This window comes from Miniopterus schreibersii (genome assembly GCF_964146895.1).
Source record: "Miniopterus schreibersii genome assembly, chromosome: 1".
In the NCBI taxonomy this organism is placed as follows: Eukaryota; Metazoa; Chordata; class Mammalia; order Chiroptera; family Miniopteridae; genus Miniopterus; species Miniopterus schreibersii.
The window spans coordinates 43,376,493-43,403,177 of NC_138101.1; the positions used below are offsets into that span (position 1 = coordinate 43,376,493).

At 38.3% G+C, this 26,685-nt stretch overlaps 1 protein-coding gene across 2 annotated transcripts; it reads right to left on the reverse strand.

Moving 5' to 3' along the window:
• Positions 1-1,934: 1,934 nt before the first annotated feature.
• NUP54 (nucleoporin 54) lies at positions 1,935-24,867 on the reverse strand. Of its 2 annotated transcripts, XM_081161521.1 has the most exons (13): positions 24,715-24,867; positions 23,984-24,145; positions 21,015-21,098; positions 20,778-20,924; positions 17,856-18,082; positions 14,077-14,264; positions 12,932-13,128; positions 12,256-12,310; positions 11,756-11,849; positions 7,517-7,624; positions 5,824-5,943; positions 5,414-5,524; positions 1,935-2,746 (listed from the first exon to the last, which is right to left on the reverse strand). In XM_081161521.1, the coding sequence occupies exons 1-13, from the start codon at positions 24,779-24,781 to the stop codon at positions 2,618-2,620; spliced, it is 1,689 nt and encodes a 562-aa protein (XP_081017647.1). In that variant the 5' UTR covers positions 24,782-24,867; the 3' UTR covers positions 1,935-2,617. The 2 variants fall into 2 exon arrangements, with proteins under 2 accessions (XP_081017647.1, XP_081017648.1); XM_081161522.1 differs by lacking the exon at positions 23,984-24,145 and having other exon boundaries at positions 24,715-24,864.
• Positions 24,868-26,685: the final 1,818 nt, after the last annotated feature.

Here is a 26,685-nt window from a genome sequence, read left to right on the forward strand (position 1 = left end):
TACAGTTAATATTAATTTTTTTAAAATACATCTTTATTGATTTCATAGAGAGGAAGGGAGAGGGAGAGAGAAACATCAATGGTGAGAGTCATTGATCGGCTGCCTCCTGCACGCCACCCCACTGGGGATCGAGCCCGCAACCCGGGCATGTGCCGACTGGGAATCAAACCCTAATCGCCTGGATGCTGGGTCGACACTCCACTGCTGAGCCACGCCTGGCCGGGCTACAGTTAATATTATTGACTATATTCCCTGTACTGTAATTTACATGCCTGACTGTTCTGTACCTGCCAATTAGTACTTCTTAATCCCATCACCTTTGGCCCACCCCCTCCCAAATCCCCTCCTCTCTAGTAACCATCAGTCTGTTCCGAGTCTGTTTCCATTTTGTTCTTTAGATTCCACATATAAGTGGAATCATAGATGTTTCTCTCTGCCGTACTTCACTGAGCATAATACCCTGCAGGCGCATCATGCTGTTGCAAAACTGAATTTTAAAGATGTGATACTCATCCTTGAAGGATTAGACTTTGACTTCAATAGTATCATCCCCCGAAGTATGAGCACTTTATATTTCTGTAAACACAACAGTTCACCAAGTGTTTCACATACATAGTCCCTAACTTGGACCTCATTAATCCAGGAAGGTAGACAGTACTCTACATGCATGCTAAATAAGCAAGGGAAAATGAGGTTATACAGTATAGGGCCATTTTCCCAGGGCATTGTGGTGGTTGAGAGACTGATTTAGGCATGGGGCTTTGGTAACAGACAGTTGTTTACACGTTGCCAAAAGGATTTAAGCCCACTCTCAAAGATACAGAAAAAAATTACGTAAAACTTATACTGTTAGGGGTTCAGTATGCTTTAATTCTACCATTTAACTCTGATTGGAATTTTTAGTAGTCTATCCACAAGAACAATTAGCCAGTTGCAGACTAAACAGAACTTCTGTAAATTCTGTTGGAAAAGAAACTTCCTGCTGAGGCCAAGTGGGTCTTGTCTCCTACTCACCCAAATTTAGAACTTGGTTATGTGCAGATCAAGTCATATCTAACTATCTACATGAGCAAGGACCGTAAGTCAGCCTTACACGTGCTGGATCAAAACTTAAAAGGCCGGCCCTGGGCCCTATCTAGGGGTTATTTCTTTATCTTGGGAAATTAGGAACCTAACTATCAGAGCATGAAAAATGAAAGGCTAGCGAAGTGAGCATGGTGTGCGAAGGTAGCGGTTTGTTCTTCATGGAATGTGGCTCCGTGAGGAACAATTCTCCTGAGTTAGCAACTCTTCCTGCGCTCAGAGGGTGGGCAGGGGGCAGATGCCCGCCACAGCCGCGTGGGTGAGAATGGAAGCGCCGACCTGGGCCAAGGAGAACAGTTTCCTCCCCCTTGCTGGAACTGCAGCCGTGAGGAGTGATGAACAGGATGCGTGGTATGTAGTACAACACGCTTGCGGGCCGGACCTTGGCGAAAGTGGCTGCAGTCTACTAGCAGCCAGTCTCCTACACAACTGTCACCTCGCCTGCAGCTGGACAGAGGTTCCTTCAGTCGGTCTCAGAGGACGGCACAGTGGCAAGATTCACGCCAGCGCATCACACAGAAATGCAAAGTTAAAGCATTTCCCAGAGGGAGCCAAGCCCAGGTATGCATTTTGTAGTAAGAAAAATTGCTTAAAATTATCTGGTTGTGAAAGACTATTTCACATTATGATTCAGATTTTCTAGTGTTTCTAGATACTAATGATACATTAGGAAATTCTCTATCCTAGATGGTATCTGAAGTTTTATTTGCCAAGTCAGATAAGCAGCATTGATATTTTTTCCTTTGGAGGGAAAAATCAGACTTTAAAACAAGGAAAGACTAAAATTCTTGAATTGTAATAGACATCAATGGTCATTCTCCCAGAGCCAAATAAAGCACCAGACAGAATTTCATAAAAGTAATTACAATCAAGAATTTATTTGTTTTCATCTTTATTAGAAATAAAAAGGTTTAAAAAACAAAGTTGCAAAAATGATAAAATGTAATTTTATTATATCCTAATTGCTTATAAGGGTGTTCTGTAAATTTCAAATAAGTAAAATAATATAAAAATATATTTTCAAATCTTTTATAGAATGAAAAGAAAACCACATTAATCATTAAATACTCTTGAATTTCTTTACTCCTCCCAAGGGTGAATTCACAAATATAAAAACTGAAGTACAAATCTCCAACAGCCAAGTAGTCATACATTTTATGTGCAAAGTAGATCTTGCATATTTACTTGCTATGGAAAGCATAGTACAGGCTCAATGGAGAATAATCATTAAACACTGATTATTCTTAAGAAAAATGCCGTTGTAAAAATGTATAATAGTACATGTTTTTGTTAATTATGTACTTCTCAAAGTAAATAACAGCTTTTAGATGGAATCTTCCAAAGGCTGTCTTTGAAGAGCTGTGAAGTGACTTATTTCGAATCTGAAGAACAATAATTTGTCAGTAACCTCCTCAAAAACCAAGCCAGAAGAGGATTTTCTTTTTTTCTCCATGTGTGGTCAGTTTCTTTTTTAGGGAAGGCCTGATGTAGCAAGAAGATACAGTTCAGGAACCTTTAACAAGTTTGTGATCTGTCAACTAAATACACCACCTCTGATGTGGATGGTTTCATTCAATCCATGTTCTACCAACTTTATATCTTCTAGATCATCTTTTATGATGCTAATCAAGTGGCTAAGGCCTTCCTGTTGTTGTTTCAAATGCTAGAAGGAATTAAAAAATATATATTAATACATTATTCTATTAAACTACAAGCCACTCACAGGAAAAAGGACTATTTTACTAGCAATACAGCACTCTGTAGATGCTCTAAATACAGTGGGCATGCACATTTATCTTTTGCTAATACTTAAAAAAAAATCCTCACCCCAGGATATTTTTTCCACTGCTTAGCAAGAGTGGAAGAGAGAAAGGGAGGGAGGGGGAGAGAGAGAAACATCGATGTGAGAGAGACTCATCAACTGGTTGCCTCCTGTTTGTGTGCCGACCCGGGCCAGGGATTGAGCCTGCAACCAAGGTACGTGCCCTTGGCCAGAATCGAACCCTAGACGTCTTCAGTCTGGCGGGCCGAGGCTCTAACCACTGAGCCAAACTGGCTAGGGCTGCTAATACTTTTTATATGACCTACAGTAAAATACATACTGTAAAAAGCAATAAGATCAAACAAATGTAATGAACAATATCTTCAATAGAAATTTTACAGAAGCATATGTTTTTTAGATTCCTTTTATCAACCCTTAATAAAAACAAAGGGTATGATACTGAAAATGCAAGAAAGTACTCAAACACAGACTAGCAAAATAATTCTGAAAACAGAATTTTCATGTTTTAGAGCACAAAGTATATAGTGACAATAATGGTGTTAACTATAATTGCTAACATTAAAATGTTTTGATTTCAGAGAGGGAGAGAGGGACAGAAACATCAATAATGAGAATCACTGACTGGCTGCCTCCTGCACACCCCCTGCTGGGGATCAAATCCAAAACCCAGGCATGTGCCCTGACCAGGAATCGAACTGTGACCTCCTGGTTCATGGGTTGATGCTCAACCGCTGAGCCACACCAGCTGGGCAATTGCTGACATTTTAAAGAGTCTGTCTTAGGTGTTAAGGCAATTTAAAGAGCTTCATAGGTATTAATTAATTTAAAATCCTTTTGAGCACCTTTTCAGGTACAATTATTATCTCGTCTACAGATAATGAGGTTCAGGTAACATGCTCAAGGTCATGCAGTAGGTGATGAGCCATGATTCAATCCCAAAACAAAACACTCGCTTTTCATCGTTTTAGGCAGGTGTTTACATTACTCCCCATTCTACTACATACATAAACTCTTTAATATAGTTCTTTATTCCAATGTGCTAGAATCTTTCAGTTAATTTTATTGCAAATGTTTACAATGGAATATAATTGAATGTATGCATACTATCCAACAACCTAGGAGCCAAACTAGTTTTTAATTGCATAAAATGGAAACAACTGTTCTAAAGCATACAATAAAATCAGAATTGTTGGTGACATTTAAAAATACCTAAAATTCTCAAGGCCATGCTAACAGTCTTACGTAATGTTTCACAAAGTTTACTGCCTTAATATATTTTCTTTATAGATACTCAATAGTTGGACAGTTTTCATTAAACCAATCTGTATTTATATTAATGAAAATAAGCTAGAACAGTACTTTTCAACTTGTTCTTACAATGTGAGCCTTAGACAAATAGTTGGAGGTTCTGGCCACCCCAACCTTCACCAGGACACCTGAAGGCTTAGGGGATCAATAACTACATATTTATCATTTCTATGTGTCATACAGGTTGGGAAGGTAAGATATAAAGCAGTTACTTATTAAACTTTAATGTACATACGGATACATTTAATGTATTACTGAGTAGGTCTAGAGTAAGGACAAATTCTGCACTTTAATGACCTCCCTGGTGCTGCTGGGCCTACACATTGAATAGCAGGGTCTACGGAACTTTGGTGTCTCTATTACCTCTTTATTTTTGTGGGGGTGGGGGAGTGAATAATTTACTTACAATAACAAAAACTGCCCATTTTAACCATTTTTAAGTGTACAATTCAGTAGATGAAGTACATCCACAGTATGAAACAATCACTACCATCTACCTCTAGAACTTTTTCATCTTTCCAAACTGAAATTCTGTACCTATTAAATACTAATTCCCCATTTCCCCTCCCCTGAGCCCCTGGACACTACCATTCTACTCTTATGAATTAGAGTACTCCAGGTGCCTCATAGAAGTAGAATCGTAATAGGGAACGTTTTGTTTACCTACGTATCCATCTACAACTCTTGGGCAGCTCCCACATCTTGGCTATAGTGAATGATGCTACTATGAACATGGGTATACAAATATCTGCGTTCCTGGATTCAATTCCTGTAGGTACCTACCCAGAAGTAGAACTGCGGGATCATGTGGTAGCGCCATGTTTAATTCTTTAAGGAGCTGCTTCCCACAGCGGCTGTACCATCTCACTCAGCCACCGCAATGCACAAGGCTTCCATTTCCTTCACATACTCATCAGCACTATTGTCTGTGGTGGTGTTTTTACAACAGCCCAATGGATGTGAAGTGGTGATGACCTTTTTAAAAAGTGCGCACTAGCCCTGGCTGGTGTGGCTCAGTTGGAGTGTCGGCCCATGCACCGCACAGGAAGCTTGCAGGTTTCATTCCCAGTCGGGGCACAAACCGAGGTTTCGGGTTCGATCCCCAGCTGGGCACATACAGAAGGCAACAGCAACCAACAGATGTTCTCCCTCACACTCCCCCGCCCCCCCAACACTCTAAAATCAATAAGCATGTCCTTGGGAGGATTTTTTAAAAACGCACACTAGTGCAACACTTACCTGCTTGATTTCTCTTAACAGATCTGCATCTATGTAATATCTCTCTTCAGATTTGACGGCTCCGAAATGATTCTGCATCCTGATTTGGGACATCAGTTCATTTAGTCGGCCCTGAAAATAAGACTGAGTCAAATCACAACTGCTATCAGCAGCCACCACTTCTAAAAGAGAAAGTTGCCTTTTAAAGGGTGGTAACTACTCTCTTACAGGTGTCTAACTGCTCTCTTTCCTCTGTACACTATTAGAAATATTAATACAAGCCCAAAGCACCGTGATTAAGAGTCTACTTTGGAAAGGAAGCTTTGATTAATGAGGACAAACAAGTATACAAAACCCCTCTTTCTGAAGACCAGTGTTTTCTGCAGACCCTCTGAAACATGGTCTACCTTTAGGGCTGTGCCGGTGCTTACCTTAAACTGAGTAGGTGCATTTAGCTCACACTGGATTGTATCTAGCTGAACTCGCAACTGCTCTTCATCAGCTTGGATGGCATACCCACTCTTCCTCTGAATTTCTTGTTTGATTAGGACCTACACAAAGAAACCCACCGATACCGATAGAATCATCTCTTTTCAGTTATGCAAGTAATTTTATTACAGTCAGAAATCACAAATTTAAAGAAATCAGCCGAATAATATACTAACAACATAGTGTGAACCTTACTTCAAGATCTGAATCACGTTTGTCTATTTTTATTAGTCAAATTACATTAGTACATTGATGTTTTCAATGGTCATAATTTTTCATGCATTACTAACCAATAACTTATTCAATTCCCCTATTGACGGGCATATATTTTGTTTCTAGTTTTGACACTGTCAACAATGCTGTAATAAACATATATACATACATATATATATATGCGCGCATGCGCGCGCGTGTGTGTATATATATGTGTGTGTGTGTATATATATATCTTTATTTACTGACATAGACCCCAAGAATGAGATTGCTGGGTTTAAAAGTATGTTTTCAGTCTAATAGAAGCTGGCAGATTGCTTTCTCAAAAGATCCTAAGAATTTAAATTCACAAGTCACATGTATACTCTTCCCCACATTCCTGTCAGCTATTGGTTGTAGTTAAGTTTTTCCCAAACTGATGAGTGTAAAGGGATCACACATCTTTTCTTGAATCTGCATTTTCACATGAACTGCCTTTTCACACTTTGACTATATTTCAATTTTTTTTTCTTGTCAAATTATAGGATCTCTGTATGAGATGAGTATTTACACTACAAAGCTAAAATCTGTGCTGTTTCCATATTCAAATTTGTTTTTTTCTGAAATCTATCACTTAACTATTGACAAATAACTTCCTTTTGGTATCTTTTGTAATAAAGTTTTCTAATTCTTATGTAGCCAATTTTATTTTATAGTTTCTGGCTTTCTAGCCAAAAGTCCAATCCCTAGCCTCATAAATTTCTTAGAGTAAGTCTTTAATCCACTTTATTTTTGTGTGTGGTGTGATGCAGTGGTCCAATTTTAATATTTTCCAGATGGATAGTCAGTTACTCCATTATTTATTAAACCCACTAAATTGAAATCCCACTTTTGTCATACTTTATGTCTATTTGTAATCATCAATTCAAATTTTCTATTTTCCTCATGAATTTATTCCTAAGTATTTTATAGTTTTTCATCACGGTGAAAAGAATATTTTCCTGTTTCCATTGACAGTATTAAACATCGACTTTGTACATTTATTTTGTATTCATCCATCTTACCACATTCTATAACTTATTCTATAATTTATTTGCCTCCAGCACATGACGAGAGATTGAACCCTCCGCCTTTTGGTATATGGGATGATGCTCCAACCAACCTAGCCACACCAGCCAGGGCAAGGTGATTGATTTTATTCCTGCTTCCCCCTACCCTCTCAATAAGATATGAATTCTATAGTATTTTTTTTAACTTTCTTCACCAATCCTGTGAGAGCACTTCTCCAACTTACAGATTTTACTGAGAAAGGTTGCTATTTTCAGTTTCGGACTATTATTATTACCTTTTAGTTCATTTTTTTCTATTACAAAAAATCCATGTTTAGCACTTCTATCACATATATAGTCTTATAAATTTTGAAAAAAATACCCAGATTACTACCTGTAAGGTTCTATGGGAAAGGTCCATGAGTTTCCTCTTGTATTGTGCAATTTTGGCCATAGTTGTAGTTTGATTCTTCTGTAATTCACCAATATCTTCAGATATAATCTGTTTTTTTAAAAAAAAATTTAAAGGTAAATCGAGTACATATACATATATGTCATAACTATTTATCAGGTTGACCTATATACAAAGTCTAATTTCTAAGATAAAACTGAGATTCATCTCTAAAACTATAAACTCTCTTTAAATCTGTCTTTATATTTCTAACCCTTTGTACATATAAAATTTGTTTTTTATCATCACCTGAGAATATGTTTATTGATTTGAGGAAGGGAGACAAAGACAGAGAGCAAAACATCAACTGGTTGCCTCCTGTTTGCACCCCAACCAAGGATCAAACCCACAACCTATGTATATGCCCTGACTGGGAATCGAGCCCACAACTTTTGGTGTATGGAATGATGCTCCAACCAACCGAGTCACCCGGCCAGGGCTTTACATCTAAAATTTAAAAAGTACCATTCAAAAATTTCTTTAGAGCTCTAGGAAATTTACTGATGAGGCAAAATATGTAGGAAAATAAAACATATACTTCAGAAATAAGTAACTTAAAGTATTATTATGGAAGAGAGCCAACAATCAGGCCATGAATGGAAAAATTGATATTGTGACTTATTCCCATGAATCACAAATGTTCTCAATGACGTCTAGAATGGTGAATCCTTTCCAGAAGGTTTTCAACTGACTGCCTAGATCCATGAGAGGAATCACTCTCTATGGCAGCTATAGCCTTATGAATTGTATTTTTTAATTAATAGCAGACTTGAAAGTCAAAATTACTCCTTGACTCATGGGCTACAGAATGGATATTGTATTAGCAAAAATGAAAATAACATTAGCCTGGCCAGTGTAGCTCAGGGATTGAGCACTGACCTATGATCCAGGAAATCACGGTTCCATTCCTGGTCAGGGCACATGCCCTGGTTGCAAGCTTAATTCCCAGTGTGGGACGTACAGGAGGCAGCCAATCAATGACTCATCAGTGATGTTTCTCTCTCTCTCTCTCTCCCTCTCCCCCCCCTCCCTCCCTCCCTCCCTCCCTCTCCTCCTCCCTTCCTCTCTGAAATCAGTAACGACATAAAACATTAATCTCATTGCATATCTCCATCAGAGTTCTTGGGTGACCAAGTGCATTGTCAATGTAATTATCTTTAAAGGAATCCATTTTTCTGAACAGTAGGTATCAACAGTGCTTAAAATATTCAGTTAGCCATGCTGTAAACAGATATGTGGTTATCCAAGTTTTGTTGTTCTATCTAGAGAGCATAGGCAGAGTAGATTTGTCATAATTCGTAAGGACCCTAAGTTTCTGGAATGGTAAAGGAGCATTGGCTTCAACTTTAAAGTCGCCACCTGCATTAGCCCCTAAGAAGAGAGTCAGTCTGTCATTTGAAGCTTTGAAGCCATGCACTGACTTTTCTGCTCTAGCTATGAAAGTCCTAGGTGGCATCTTCCAGTATCAGGCTATTTCATTTACATTGAAAATCTGTTGTTTAGTGTTGCCACCTTCATTAATTATCTTAGCTAGATCTTCTAGATAACTTGCTACAGCTTCCACATCAGCACTTGCTGTTCACCTTGCACTTTCATGTTATGGACACAGCTTTTTCCTTAAACCACATGAATCAACCTCTGCTAGCTTCAAACTTTTTTTTTGTAGCAACTTCCCCTCAGCCTCACAGAACTGAAGAGAGGCCTTGCTGGCCTTGCTGTGGATTAGGCTTTGGCATAATAGAATGCTGTAGCTAGTTTCATCTTCTATCCAGACACTAAAACTTTCTTCATATCAGCAATAATACTGTTTCACTTATCATATGTGTATTCACTGGAGTAGCACTTTTTATTTATTTCATTTAAGAACTTTTCCTTTGCATTTACAACCTGGCTCAATGTTTGGGACCTAGATCCCAACTTTATGCTACTTACAAAGAACTCACTTCAAATATGATATACAATCATGCGCTGCATAACCATGTTTTGGTAAATGACCTAATGTACATATGACAGTGGCCCTGTCAGATTATAATGGAGCTGAACAATTCCTATTGCCTAGTGACATCAAACTCGTCTTAAGGTTTTAGCTCATGCATTACTCATGTTTGTGGTGATGCTGGTGTAAACAAACCTGAGCTGCCAGTAACATAAAAGTATCATTTATGTACAGTACATAATACTTGATGATAAACGACTACATTACTGGTTTATGTATTTACCACACTATACTTTTTACCATTATTTTAGAGTGTACTCTTTCTACTTATAAAAAGTTTGCTGTAAAACAGTATGCTGTTCCAGAGTACACGTTAGATCTCAAAACAAGTCTTAGTAAATTTAAGAAGATTGAAATCATATCAAGCATCTTCTTTGACCACAATGGTAGAACAAAAAGAAAAAAACAAATCAACAATTGTAGCTGGAAACTTCAACTCTCATAACGGAACTACTTAAACAGCAAAATCAACAAGATTATACAAGAACTGAACTATCTACCAACTAGATCTCACAATAACAGAAAACTACACCCAAGAACAGCAGAATACACATCTTTTTCAAAGGCATATGGGTTAAAAACCATTAACAAAGTTAAAAGAATTGGTCATACAAAGTTCTCTGACCATAATAAGAATTAGAATAGAAATCAACAACACAATAACAGGAAAATCTCCAAACACTTGGAAATGAAAATACTTCTAAATAATCCAGGCCTGGATACAGAAGATGTGGTACATGTATACAACAGAATACTACTCAGCCATAAGAAAAGATGAAATACTGCCATTTGAGACACTATGGATAGACCTTGAGAATATTGTGCTAAGCGAAATAAGTCAGTCAGAAAAAGCTAAGAACCATATGATTTAAGACACAGACAATAGTGTGGTGGTTGCCAGAGGGAAGGGTTGGGAGTAGTGGGTGGGGTAAAGGGAGCCAAATATCTAGTGATGGAAGATGATTTGACTTTGGGCTGTGGATACACAATGCAACATACAGATCATGTATCACAGAAAGGTACACCTGAAACTTATATGATCCTATTAACCAATGTCACCACAATAAATTTAATAAAATTAAATTTAATTAAAAATAAATAATCCATTACGTCAAAAAATCCAACAGTCAAATAGAACTCTCAAGGGAAATCAGAAAATATTTAGACTGGATCAAAGATGAAACTAAAACATTATCAAAATTTGTGGGATTTAGGTAAAACAGTGCTTACAAGGAAATTAATAGCATTAAATGCTTATATTAGAAAAGACAAAAGGTCTCAAATTAATAACCTTAAGCTGCTACCTTAAGAAACTAGAGAAATAAACTCAAAGCAAGCAGAATAAAGGAAATGGTTAGGAGTAGAAATTAATGAAATTATAAACAAAACCAGAGAAAAATCCATGAAAACCTAAAGTAATGAAGGGTCCAGAAATCATGTCAAATGCAAAATCATGTGGGAATTTTCGGCCAGAGAAACTAACATGAAAATGAATAAATGATTATGATGTTCGAGTATCTGTAGAGCTGTCATAGGAAGCACAGTGATTACCTACAAAGCAATGCCAGAGAAAATGGGTGTTAATTTATAATAAGGCAGATACTGGATCAATGTAAGAAAGGGAATTTGTATCAATTAGAGCTAGCTGACAGTGAAATGGATTTCCTCATAAAACAGTAGCTTTTCATTACTCAAAAAGAATCTAAACGACAGCTCATCAAGAATTCCATTTAGAGAATTTGCAGATGACCTTTAAGAAACTTTAGGTATAATTACAAAAGTCTACTTTAGAAAATATTATGTAGACTTAAGCATTCAGTAATTTAAATTTGTTTCATTAACCTACAAATATACTATGACAACATAATCATAATTATAGCCTTTGTTTTCGTAAGACCCCATAAATAAAAGTGTTTAATAAAGCACATAATATGCATTCCCTGGCTGGAACTGAAAATGAAAGTCTAATTAATTTGCTAAGCCAACAATTTTAAATTCATTGTTGAAATATACCAAATCAGATGTACATAATTTTGGAGACTATAATAAAGTTGTATAAAACTACAATTGCTAATTTGCAGTATACACTATATTGTCCCCTATAAGACACAATTAGTTAATAACTAACATACATGGTAAAAAGAAGTGTCTCTGATCCCAGGGCCAGAGGGAAGGTAAATGCTTACATCTAATCTGGTCTGATGCTGCTTAGTCATCTGATCTTGAACCTTCAGTCTTCGAAGAAGTTCTTTGAAACCCACCATTGGTACAGGAATTAACCTGAAGAAATGCAAGTGGTCAATTTTCAGACCTTAAGTCTACTATTACAAAATATAAGAAGTGAATAAACTTTTCATAATAACATTCATATAATTTCACATTAAATTTCTAGAGTTTAAAGACAGAACTATGACTTTGTAACATCAAAGAGATTTTATTCAACCTCCATATTTTACAAATAAGTAAAAGGTTGCATTTTTAAACACAAATATAATTAAGGTACTGGTACTCAGTTTTCAATGTTTTCACCACAACATGCTGCCTTACCATAGTCAACATCCTTTAAAAAGCAATAGAAAAAAAGGAAACTCACCTAAAATGTAAGAATTATAATAGCTTGCATTTGTTTGCTGCCCTAGTAGTAAATATTAGTTCTTATATGGAAACAAGATGAAGATACACTTACTTTTCAGAATCAGGGTTATCCACCTTGGCTTGTTCCCAGATAATAGGATCAACACCTACCACAAAGAAATATTTTTTCTAAAAGAACTATTTTCCATTTTTATAACATTTGTATGAAAGGCATTCCCAAAGTAAGAACAAAACCCGTAAGCTGTAATGAAAAATGACAAATATGACTATAAAAATAAAAATTTTTGTAAGGTAAAGCTAAAAAAAGGTTTAACTAGATAGAAAATACCTACAACCTATAAAATAGTAGATTATAGAGCTATAAATCAGAAAAGAAAAGAAGACCAAAAAAAAAAATCTAACAGAAAATGAGGAAAGGACATGAGAGAATCTTTCATGATAAGAACACATTCAGGTTTTACTTGAAGACTCAGTTAAAACGAGATAAACTAGAAAAAAAAAATTATGAGTAAATCCGGGTAGATGGATTATAGACTATTTTTTTAGTTCATTATTTCCTAAAATTTCTAACAAACATATTAGCTATATATTAAAAAAAACTAGATGAATAAATGAAATAAAAAATTGAGAACTATGTCCCAAATAAGCAGAAACGTGACAAGCTGACACTGGTTTTATTAACATTAATAACCAACCAACACCTCCCAAAATAGAGGAAGCATGTATCCCTAAGTCTTATTTCCTCAACTCTGAGTATAGAAACATACCAGCAGGAGGATTCTGCAAAAGCTGTTTGATCTGAGCAGGAGAAAGTTCTGTTCTAGTCATAGAGAGGGTTACACCAAGTTGCTGCAGTTGTGTTTTTATATTGGTTTGTTCAAAATGGGCATATAGTGTTGTAGCTGGAACTCTTCTTGAAGTACCATTTGGGGAACGTTCAATAACATAAATGACAACTTCTGTCCTGGGGAAAAAATAGCCAAGTTATAAAATATGGAACATACAACTCATAGCACAAATATCAATGTAGCATGTGATTTTAAAAGGGCACTAGCTGAATTAAGAAATGGCTGTTTCAGAAGGGAATTAAGTATTTTCCTTAAATATTTATTTTTAACTTATTGATTTGAGAGAGAAGGAGGGAGAGGTAGGCGGGGAGGGGGGGCTGATTTGTTGTTTCTTACTTATGAATTCATTGGTTGCCTCTTACATGTACCCTGACCAGAAATGGAACCCACAACCTTGGCATATCGGGATGACGCTCTAACCAACTGAGCTACCTGGCCAGTGCTTAAATCTTAAAAAATAAAAAACTCTTACTTAATGTTCTGTTCTTATAAATAAACTTGAGTGATAAAGTTAAAATGAGACAGGCAAATAAGATAATATCTGTCACAGGTTTGCTTAGCTGCAAAGTTCTATGTAAATATTTATTTTTTCTAGATTTAAGTACTTTGGAGATTCTGTTGAGGCTTATGGGTTGCTTCACTGTAAGTAAGACCAAGAAGTAAAATCTGATTTCAGTTATATCCTAAAGCAAATGTCTTGCCACTAAGTATGAAAGTAATAGGACAAGGGAAGTTAATCATATTTATCCATGAATGAACATGAATAGTAATCAGTGAAAACTTCCCATTAATATCTTTGTGGCCCCTGATATGCACACAGCCATGATTAATGTTTCTTCCTGTGTCTAAGTGAAAAATCTAAAAAATTATTAGCATCCAATAAGTTATAAAATCCAAGATTAAGAAAAAAGCTTTTAAATGTTTCTATATAAATACTGAAGAGTCACTAGCTGAGAAACAGAATTCTGCTCTGAGATTTAACTGGGGATTTGGCAACAAAAATGCTTGCTCACTCTCTGGACCAAGGCATAGAGAAATAAATAGTATATTTATTGTATACTTACTGATCATCTGGCAATGTTTTAATACCCTCTACATTTACTGTAAGGGTCTGGTTTCCTCCCAAAACTTTATGCAATGATTCTACCAATTGCTGTTGCTGGCTTCGAATATCTGTTTCTTTTTTGTTGAAAACTAAAACCACTAGCCCATCTTCATCTTTATTATTGGGCATACAACTATAACCTACTGCCTGTGGAATGACAAAACAAATAATATCAAAAATATGTACAGATCTTAAATCCAGTATTTAATATTAATAGTTTCATATCTGCGAAATGGGGAAACAATGTCTGGTAGTGAAGGAAATAATGATTCTTATCTCCTTGTGCCCTAGGAGGTTGCACAATTATAAAGAGAAATTATTTTGCCCCAGAAATAACAAACTTGTAGAGTGAAATTAAAAATTCCTTTTCAACAGAGTAACTAAGTAGTTTTTGCCTCTGAAAATCTTTGATATTCATTGCTGTTGGGTGCAATTACACACTGTTGAAACAACTCTGAAAGTCATAAAAATGACTGCAGGAGTCATGGACCAAAATGTAAGTTATTTTACTATATATTAGACTCATGGAATCTTAACACATTGCGTACCGCATAGAAATCTCTAAGACATACAATACGCCAGGGACCGCACGTTTTGGGGTAAACTGCACGTTACTTAAATCATCATAACTACAGATCATAATGCATTTTAGGTGTTGTTTTTCAATAATTATAACATTTTTATTTACAAAAACAATTAAACAATTAAAGTTCCTAGTACTTTTTTAACCTATGGTACTGCATAAAACATTTTCCTCTATGAAGAGAGACCAAACAATATTTACATAAGTATCTAGATTCACTCCTTTTTCCATGGGCGGCACACACTCTGCAGGCTCTCGTAGGAAATTTTTTCTTTCCACTCGCTGGAATACACATAGGTTCATGCTGCTTCATGTCACCTGACAACCTTTTGGGTGGATCTTTACAAGGTGCTCTCCTTGCACCCCAGGCGAAGGGCTGGACAGATTTGTCTCTGGTCCCGGAGAGCCTTCATTATTGTCATCCGTTATCCAGTCTCTCACCACCGACAGCAGAAACTGTTTATACTTCATTTTTGCTTGTGGATTGAAGACATTGTACACTCTAAATGAATGGAAAAGTCCACAGTTTATAAGGTACAGCACTACTTTTTTTGTCCATTTCGTTTTCCTTAGAATGGAACAACAGGAAAGGAATTGATCCACACGGTCAACGCCTTTCATATGGGCATTGTATTCCTTGATGCAGGTAGGTTTTACAACATTCTCTCCCGTTTTTCTATTTTTTTTTCCTGTTGTCGAGACAGAAGTGTCATGGACCGTTGATATCATTCGGACAACCCGCTTGTCTTTCCATGCTAGGAGAAGAATATCGCCTTTTCTGGAAAATATTATGTCACCTTTCTTCATTCTTGATGTTTTCATTTTCAAATTTGGCGGTAAACCTCTACTCTCCCTAGTAGTCCCACAGACTCTAGTTTTGTTCTGTAGCAGCAATTCAGCAGTAGATGTAGCATTGTAATAATTATCCTGGTAAATATGGTGCCATATGCCAAGATAGGGTCCAAGGACTGAAAGAATAGTTTCTTGCAATTTCTTTCCTTCAGCAGCGTATATCTCCATATTGCAGATATAGCCGGTGTCACTCTCGCACACCATCTGAACAAGTAAACTGTATTTTGTTATTTTCGCTGCGTTGTACGTGCGAAATTTTAAACGTACTCTCCATGGAATCATTCCCTCGTCCAAAGACAACTGTTGCTTTGGTTTGTATATTGTTCAAAATTTAAGAAGGAAATAATCCAGCAAAGGTTGGATCTTGAAAAGTATCCCTGAGCGACTGTCCATTTTGGCGTTATCATTGAAATGCAAGAATGTCCATATCCGCTCAAATCTATGGCGACTCATTGTCTGTGGAAATATAGGGGTACATATCAAAGGATCTGTTGACCAATAGTCTTTCAAGCTATCTTTTCTTGTTTGACCCATCAGAATAATTAGGCCAAGGAATTTCTTGATGTGCTTCTGTGTAACTAGAGACCACTTCAGTGTTCTAGATGGTGTTTTGCGTTTCATTGCGGTTTGATCGTGATAGTTGGACAGCTCTTTGCACATCTCCAACAATTCATCACCAAAAAAGAGACTGGTCACAAAGGGTACAGAGTCACACTGAGATGGAAATGTAGTGACCCCAGCATGACCTTCAAACATTTGTAAGCATGGTGGTGTGTCAATTTCAGACCAACAATTATCAGTAGCTTCGTCAGCGTCGGAACCACTTGAAAGCACCACCACCTTGCGCTTCCTTACAGGTCTAATAATTTCACTGTCAGTAGAATCAGTAGAATTGTCTCCGGAATCGTCAAAACAGTCATCCGCATCTTCAATCTCACTAGGAATATCTGATAAATTATTGTTAAATACTTCCAGAAGTGTATCAGTTTCATTGGTTTCCTTCCTTTTTCTGAGAGAGGGCATTTCTAAAAGCGCCAGGAACTTGAAGACGAAGGCTATTCGAATGACCAAAATACAATGTAACTGCAATGCTTTATGGGTTCGTGCAATTATATAGTTTTTCGTAGATTGACCTGCACGGTTTCCACCAATGAGATCGCTTCACTCGATGTGGACAAGACAGTGCGTTGACATCTAAGGTCCATAACAGATGGCGCGTGAAAAACAAGAAAACTCGTGAGCGGTCCTTAACAGATGGCGCGCGAAACACGAGAAAACTCGTGAGCGGTATGAAATGTGTTAAGTTTTAGATATGACAAACTATATCTTTCTAGAGAATTACTCTTTTAGATAGAAGTCTTTGCTCATTTGTCACCACTTATAATACAAGTTTTTAAAACGAACTTAAATTCACTCTAGATTAGTTTATTATGCATTTTAATCATACATGTTGTCAACTTTAAAAAAAAGGAAAAACTGTTATTATTCAACCTATGTCTACTATATATGTCTTAGTCACTAAATAAAGGTATTAAAATTCCAAACACACACTCAAATAAACCCAAAACTTCTTTGTCAGTGTTAAGATAAAGAGATGTTCTCTAACAAGATCAGCTGGTCACTTTCCGTTGTCGAACCATGTTCAGGGTTTGATTCTAAGCTTTGAGCTCCAAACATAGGCTTATGGACACATCTATTAGGTTTAAGAGACTGACAAAGGCCAAGAAAACTCAAAAGAGGCTGAAGTAAACTGGATTGCAATGTATGAATTTGTTATTAAAGATAAACCACAAGTTTACCTAAATACTCTCACTGGCTGATGAACAGAATCTGAGAAGTCAAATTCAAATGAGAAGGTTGTTTGGCAGGCACGGAATCAGAACACAGAAAACAGACAACATTGTTTTAATGGCTTTGGCACAGTGACAACAGGATTCATACATGCCAAGCAGAACAGATACTCCTGTATGCTGGTTAGGGCGTACTTTCCTGGACAATGTTATATAAATACTACTAAATTCTAGTTTTATGTCTCCCTTTAATGGATGCCAAGCAGATCATTCCCCTTTTGTTAACATTTTTTTCCTGTTATAAATTACATTCTAGTCATACCTTCTTTCAGTCATATTCTGATCACCTTCAAACGCATATATGAAATCACTTCAGTTTTATAATTTTTATAGTTTTAAAACAATGCTCAAAGAGTACTGAAAAAGCAATTGTTTTCTTGATATTATTTTAATCCAAATATTATATTCTCTCATACACACTCTTCAAGTGAAAATCAAAAGCACTACTAATACCTTAAATCGGCAAAAGGGATTTTCTTGTGTGAATTCCACTGGTGGAATGTTATTGTTGAAATATCCTTTTCCTGTTCCCCAAAAGGCCTGCAGTTGATTCCATTTTGCCAAAATAGCATCTCTCTCATCTCCTAACAGTGTTGGAGCAGAAAGAGCACTTGCAGTATTTATCAGTTGGTTGGACTGGGCAGGAGCTTGTGTAGGCTGACTGAAGAGGCCACCTAATGCTAAAAATATACCCCAAAATTAGTATTAAAAAAGTAAAATCAATTCAGACCCTAAATACAACACAAAATTAGTATTTAAAAAAAAAATCAATGGAAGACAGAATAGTGACACACACACACAAAGATGTCCACATCCTAATATCCAGAATCTGTAAATATGTTGCCTTACACAGCAAAAGAGACTCTGAAGTAATGATTAAGAAATTAAGTTGGGCCTATCTGGGTGTGGCTCAGTGGCTGAGGGTCGACCTGGGATCCTGACAATCGGGGTTTGAGTCCGGGTCAGGGCACATGGCCAGGTTGTGGGCTCGATCAATGACTCTCTCATCACTGATGTTTCTCTCTCTCTCCCTCTCCTTTCCTCTCTCTGAAATCAATAAAGATATATTTAAAAAAAAGAAAAAAGAAATTAAGTTGGGATTATCTGAGGGAATTCAGCATAATCATAGGATCCTTAAAAGGGAAGAGGGAAGTCTGCATCAAAGTAAAATTTGAAGACAGAGCAAGGAGCTACAAGCCAAGAAATCCAGAGGCCAGAAGCTGGACAAGGCAAAGGACTAGATTCTCTCCTAAAGCCTCCAGAAGTAACACAGTTCTGATGATACACAGATTTTAACCCAGTGAAACCCATTTCTGGATTTCTGATCCACAGAACTATAAGATAATACATTTTTGTTGTTTGAAGTCACTAAATTTCTAACACTTTCTTATAACAATAATAAGAAACCAACATGAGGCCAATCCTTATAATGTTAAACTTGTTTTTCTAAAGATATCATCTTAATACAATTAGCTCCATTACTAGACCACAAATTTGGATCCATATTAGACCCACGCCAAAAAATAAAAAAGCACATAGATATGGAAAAGTAAATTTTGCAAAGTTGCAAAATTATCTTTTAAACCTTTAGTGCTGTTATATTTGTATAATAATACAAACTGGAAGATGCAAAATAAGCAGTAAGAATCATTACATCAATGTTTATCAGTATCAGTTACTAATCACTTTTCCTTCTCTTATTACAAAGAAATACATATGAAAATAACAAATGGACTAACGATCAGTATTCTAGGATAAAGCTTTAGCTGGTAACTTCGGGCAAGTTATTTAATCTCTGTGCTACAACTTCTCCAATAGAAAGAAGGGCAGAGTTGCTAGATCAGATCAGTATTTCCAAAGTGCAAGGTACGTAAGTACCCCTAGTATATGATATAGCTGTCAAGCAACAGCTGAGTTACTAAATGGACTAATTCACATAGGAAAAATTCTCTTTAGGCGCTCTCCCTCCAGGGAACACACAAGTGCCATTCCCCTTCCTCTCTCCTTCCCCCACAGGCACATATTTTCTAAACTCCAAGGGACCCCACAAGACTTGCAACCAGGGGAGCAATGGGCATGAGGCAGCTCATCCCAGCTAACCCCCTGAACCTGTCTCCAAGGCCCCCTTTTCTCTAACTTCCCAGTGAGCCTAAGCTCTTCTGTTGCTTCTTCTATGCCCTTCTTTGTTTCACTGTCCTAAAGTGTGTTTTTGTTGTGGTCAATAAATTCTTGCTTGCTTTTCTAGGAAAAAAAGAGAAAAATTCTGTTAATTATTTGGTTATATTTTCTAGAAAAGTCTCAGTTTGGTGCCAGTATGCCTTTAATGTTTCATGATACCTGCTTATCTCACTTCTTTTAAAAAAAGTTTTGATTGATTTTAGAGAGGGAGGGAGAGGGAGAGAGAGAGAAACACTGATGAGAAACACTGATCAGCTGCCTTTTGCATGCCCCCTACTGGGGATCAAGTCCCCAACCCAGACATGTGCCCTGAGAGGGAACTGAACTGGTCACCTCTTGGTGCATGGGACCATGCTCAACCAACTGAGCCACACCAGCTGGGCTTATCTCACTTTTAAACAAAGGGATGAACAAGTCTGAGGCTCAGAGCTTAAGGCACAGAGGTGTCTGGCTAGAGTCTATTAACACAATTATATTCTCTTCGTACTTAGTTTTGATGATCTTTTCTCCATAGCAAATGACACTGGTTTTCCTTTATAGCAAGAAATATAGGGGACAAAGGAATATGTTAAATTATACCACAGGAATGCAATCAGTAAAGTCCTGACTGAGAAACTCTATAGGAAAAATGAGCTGATTTCTTCAACAAATTGCAAAAGAAAAAAGAAAGAGAGCTAAAAGTGGAACTTACAAAGATTTAAGACAAATAAAGCAATACTGTTTACACACGAGTGACAAAACTATAAAAGGAAGTGATTGTCATAAAAGAAAGGACCACATAGTTCCTCTGATGGGGAAGTGATTAGGAGGCGAATGTGGAGGGCTTCTGAAGAGGCTGGCCAGGGCCACCTCCTGCCACAGGCAGTGGTTACAAGGGTGTTCACCTTATATAGAATTCATTAAGCTGTACTTTTGTGCAGTTTTCTATATTTATGTTGTTATTCTAGCAACAACAAAAATTTAAATGGAATGACACTAAACACAGAGAACTTATAATCCTAATCATGTCAGTCAGTCTTCTCCCCAGTTGTTAACCTCATACATAAGCATGATAAGTAGCTTTTGGAATCCTGTGGAATATAATATTTATAATTTTTTTTAAAAAGTTGTCCACTGAAGTGTTTTGAACAGCACACTGGATGTCAGCTCTACTGCTACCACTTTATATGGGAAGAAAGGCAAGAGCCTCACCCTTACCCGTTTGCGGCTGTGGCTGCTGTGTATTAAACCCTCCAAATCCCAGTCCGGTTCCCAAACCAGTGCCTACACCAGTACCAGCTCCAGCTGCTGTGCCAAAACCAGCACCAAATCCAAAGCCTTTGTTCTGAGGACCGCCGAAGAGGCCTTTGAATGAGAAATTGAAATGGCGTAAGTTAAAAAAAATCTGACCTCTAGCTCATTTTCTTCTACAAATGACTTAAACTGTCCTCTTACCAGAAGTGCCTGTGTTAGCTGGGGCAGAAAAGCTGAATGCAGAACCTGCCGCTGTAGATGTCGTCCCGAATCCTCCGAACCCACCTAATTGCAATGGGGTAAATAAAATAGAAAGGATCTTTGTATACATAAGAGGTAATTTCTTTTTCAAATTATTTTATAAGTAACTGCTACATAAAAAGACAAAATATATTGATCTAATTTTCCCTTCTCTACTTTCAACATTTTTTTAAAAAACTATTCTACTAATCAAGAAGTCAGTATGTTGCAAGAAATAAACAAGTATTTAAACTAGAATACCACAATACAATATGTACTCTTCAACTAAAGGGATGATTAACAGTTACAGCTGAGAAAACATGTTAAGCCTATGACCACTATATTTAACAAACTCTAAAATGACTACGTATGTACTTTTAGAGTAGCGGTTGCAAATTCAAATGCCTACAAGATTTAGGCTGATAACATTAATGAGTGGTAGAACTGTTCAATGTGAACAGTTTTTTTAAAATGGCAGCAGTTCTTAAATTCCAGCAGACTATGCTACAGGAGAATGGTAGTTTAGCAGTATCATATATTCCCATTTTTTCCAAAAGAAATAGAAGAGATAGATTTTCTACGTGAAATTTACAGAATTTTAAACCCTAATTTTTTATTTTTTTTGGGGGGGCAACTAATTCAAATGTTTTTAAAATAGCGTGCCAAACAGACCATAATGGCAGAGTATGGTGACAGTTTGCAACCTTGGCTTTGGTCAATTAATTTATACTCTACTTTAGCTTATATTTCTCCTTAGTTTCCACTGAGACTAAGCAACTTTTCAAAGAAAACGTACCAATACACTGAAGTCTATACAAGAATGTGTTTCTTCAAGGAAGAGATAAGGGGAAAAAAAACCACACGTGGAATGCAGTGGTAGGGAAAGTGAGCAGAGTTATCACAGGACTCTGATACCTATCAGAGGCAAATCTGACAGATCTACTTGTAGTGTAAGAGACAGATTCATAAATATTGTAACATAGAGGATATAAAAAGAAAATAAACCCAATCCTTTGATATTCATCATATAATTCTGATATGGAAAATTACTCAAGAATAGACTGCGCGTCGCTCTGGCCTGTATGGCTCAGTTGGTTGAATGTGGTCCCACGCACCAAAAGGTGGCTGGTTTGATTCCTGGTCAGGGCACACATGCCCAGGTTGGGGGCTCGATCCCTAGTACAGGGAGTGCAGGAGGCAGCCAATCAATGTTTCGCTCACATCAATGTTTCTCTCTCTCCCTCTCCCTTCCTTTCTCTCTCTCTAAAAAACCAACAAAACAACCCCCACACATTAAAAAATAAAATAATAGACTGCATGTTGCATGCAGGCACAACCACTCTATTTATCTGTATGCTTTAGTGCAGTACTGCAAAACTGTAAACTTTTTAAAATAAAAATAACCTAAAGTACTGAACATTGTTCTTAATTTTTTTCATTACTCCTCACTGCCATAAAAAAACTAAGATATACTCTGAATTGACTACATGATAAAAATATCAGTCAGGATCTTATTATGCTCCATAATACCAAAAATGTTTATTATTAACAGTGGATCTACAAGGATACAAAATTTAAAAGTTGACAAAAATTTCTATCAGCCCTTTGCTGAAGGCAAAGTTAACGAACATATATATATAAATAAAAATAGTTAAAGCACAGTTATATTATCACAACTCAAAACTTAACAATGATAACTCCAAATGAACATGAAATCAAGTAGATACCAACAGATTAATTTATTGTTGGTGAATTACAACTGGGTGGCTTTGTCTGGAAACACAAATTTGAAAATAATGTTTCTGTTTCACCCAGTGCCAATTTTAAGCAAACAGGGAAAAGTAAACATACCAAATGACAGTAATATGTAATCACTTTAAATATATCTTAATGATAATGGATTATTTTATCTTTGGAATTTTCAAGTATTTTTCAAAACATTTTTGAGTCAGGTGCCAAGGTGATACAATAACAAGTGACTGCACAAAATACCAGAACTTCCCGAATAAGTCTTAGGGAATAAAAAAGTTTTAGGATATAAAGTTTACCAAATGCATATAATTGGCATGGGCATAAGTGGCATAATGTAAGGGAATATGGACAACAAATTCATATACGAGCAGCTGAGGAATAAGACTTTTCTATGGGGTCATTGTATATAAAGTACACATAGATCTATTTTAAATTTATACACATACACACACAGTTTGTGTTTTGCAAATTTTCCAATGAACTTCAAACAATCCATTTAGATAGTAAAATCTTCATAATTACCTTTTTGAATTCAAAGATGTCTAGCCTACCTTTTAGAACTCAATGCTGACAATAAATTAAACTGCACTCTCTGTATCTTAAATTTTCCAGGAAAGAATTGGGGATTCCTTCCATAATTACATATCTTATAGAAATGTGTACTAACTGAACAAAGAAATGTATTACTATTATACAGGTTAAAAAACAAAACAGGTTACTGCTGTTCGTATAAGACGTGTTCTCTTGGTAAACACAAGGACAATCAAATGAAATTCCAATGAAAGATGCAGGAAAAATGAAAAAAAGTGACTGCAGGAGTCCAAGAATCCCAGGAAAATGAACCTTACTGCTGAGCTTATACTTTGGAAGAGATACCTAATAATTTTAGAAGATATATTCTATTAAAAAATAATCCATTCCCAAACTCTTGCCACTTGGAAATTATATTCTGTTCAATTAAATACAAATTTAACAAAGGAACATTATAACTTGCAAGACTTCCCCAAACCAAATCTCTTAAGACAGTAAAAGCTTGATACAAATGTTATTGACTCGACATTAGGAGATACATTTCCTTTCCTCAGTCAAGTCTGTTCTTCCTCAAACTCCAGGAATCGCAAAATATTCTTGGACTCCAGCTCCCAACATTCGTTACACATACGACCCGCAGTATCTACCTGCACTTGCCAGACTGTTACCAAAATTGAACGGAGTCGCCGAGGTAGTAGGAACACCGAAATTCCCAATATTAAAGTTCACTGCAGGATTAGCAGTTAATCCGAAACCCCCAAAATTAAACCCACTGGCGGTGGAGTTGGCAGTCTCAAGCCCACCAAATCCTGATAGGCGTGTAGGCAAAGAAACAAACAAAATTTAAAAGGGGAGAGGGGGGGAAGAAAAAAAAAAAAAAAGAAAGAAAAGAAAGCAAGATAGTATTAGAAAAGTCTGCAGGAAGTTTCACAGAAGTGAACAAAAGACAAACCTTCACTTTGCTCCACATAAGAAAGCAGAGGTGGGGACGAGCGGAAGGAGGAGCGTGGAAGTTCCCTATCGAGGGCCGGAGGGGCCGGGCCCCCAGCCCCAACCTTTCGGGACCCGGCTGCGGGAGCCGAGCGAGCTCCCGCGGGCGCTGCGGGCTGAGGGGAGGGGAAGCGCGGAGCCGCCCGCGTCTCTCCGAGTCCAGCCCCCCTCCTCGGCGGCGGGAAGCGAGCCCTGGAAGGGCAGGGCCCGGGGTCGACTCCCGAGTCCCCCCGCGGCGCCCTCAGGAGCCTCCGCGGCCGCCGCCCGCCCTTTCCCGAAGCCCTCCAAGTGTCCGCCCCGGCAGGAAACCCCGGGAACCCCCAGCCGGAGCAGAGGCCGGCCAGAGACCACCCCGCCTCCCCAGGAGAAGGTCCCGGGAATCACTCACCCGCGGGGGCTGCGGGGGCTGCGGCGGTGCCCGAGGTGCCCGACGGAGCCCCAAAGTTGAAGGCCATGTCGCGGGAGCCAGGGGCCAAGCAGCTGCTCCCGCGACAGCGACACTCGGTGCACTCCGCTTTTGGGTCCGGCCGAGAAACTTCCGGATGCCGGAGTTCCGCCCGCTTCCTGCCCTAGCGCACGAGGCCGGAACGCAGGAAAGGTGCCGGGCGGGGGGGGGGGGAGGACGGAGAGGGGACGCCCCGCGTCCGGCGAGTTTCCGGGGGCTTCGCGGCGTCCGGGGCGCGCGCGTCACAGCCCAGGAGGAGCGCGGGGCCGTGGCGGGGCCGTGGCGGGGCCGTACGACCCGAGGGCCTCGCAGACTGCCGGAGGGAGGTCCCCGGAGAAGGTGCGCGGACCAGTGTGTAGTGAAGACGGGGTAGGCGAGATCCAACCGCTTTTCCTCCGCCGCGGGAGGCCAGTGGTGCTGAACCTGAAAGCTCGGGAGGCCGTGTCGCGGGGCGTCATGGGAGTAAACTTTTCAAAAAGTGGGGGGCGAAAAGTGGTGCCTCTGAAAATGACGTCTCCCTCTAGGTTTTTTAAATAACAAACCATGTAGAATTATTTGATTCTTAAATCTGTGTGCTTGTATAACTTTAATAAAGGCAAAAACAAATTAAGAAGCCGTTGTATCTGTCAAAATTACAAATGCCCTTGCACCTCGAAACTCTGTCCTGTAAATGACTTGGCAAGATTATGGAACACAAGGTTTTTCGTTGCAGCATTATTTATAAGAAAAGATTGTTGGAAATAAACAGGTTTGATGTATACAAAAGAATGCTGTTCAGACATGAAATGGGAACTGTAAGTTACAGAAAAATAACTTAGAACACTGTATATGGTGTGCTACAATCAGGTGGGGGGAAGAGGGCTAGAATATATAATACACATGCTTGTATAAAGTACTCCTGGACAGATACATTTTAAAAAATAAATTAACATAGGCGGCCTCTTTGAAGGTGAATTGAGTGGCCAGGAGATGGGTGGAGGAAGACTTTTCTTTATAAATCCCTTTTATGCTTTTTGAAAATACAAGTTGATTACCTGTTTAGAAAACTAATGTTTATAGTAATTGCAGGGGTCCCGGTGAGAGCTCTGATATATTCCCACCAGGACAGCAGAGACTCGCCCAAATGGGAAGCGTGTGAAGCACTTGACGGATGGGATGTGGAGGGGAGGGGAGGCAAAGGAGGGGTGCGGCGGGAGTCCTTGGTTTCTGGCTTGTACAGCTGGGTGAATTGTGATGTCATTACCCAGTAATGGGAATTTGGGAAGAAGACAAGAGAAGATGAGTTCCTTTCTTTACTTGCTGCATTTGAGGACAACCTGGCTGAGGATATGTATCCACCAGTGGTTTGGATGTGTGAGGCTGAGGTTGAGCAGAGCGAGTCAATAGGACTGTCAGGGAGGGAGTATCAAGTGAGAAGAGGTTGCAGCTGAGCACCAGTGTTAATAAGAGAGGTAGAAGAAGAACCAGAGCAGAATCACAGAAATTATCTGGAAGCAGGTTGAATAAGGGTGTTAGCGCAGGTAGGTTATTTGGGAGGAAGCAGCAGTGAGGCTGGAGAAGTGTGAGACAGGGAATGCAGAAATGATAACAGGAAGCATTGTCCACCGTCGGCCATCCTAGCTGGGGAACCTTGTAGAATGAGCCTGAGCACTGTCCCCCTGAGGATGAACATTTATCAGCTTATTCCTGCCACCTTTGGTTGAGCTTGTGAGCTTGTCCCTGGGTATTAATTCCCGGCTCCTGATGGGCTTCCACTGCTCTGGAGAAAGCCCTGAGGCAGAAAAGCACACCCTGGGACCTGCTTGCATGGGACTTGTCTGGCTGACTATGACTGCCCACCACAGTTGAGCTGAAATCAGAGGTGGCCCAAGGGGTGTGACCCAGGCCTGAGTCAGACAAGAGGGCAAGGAGCGT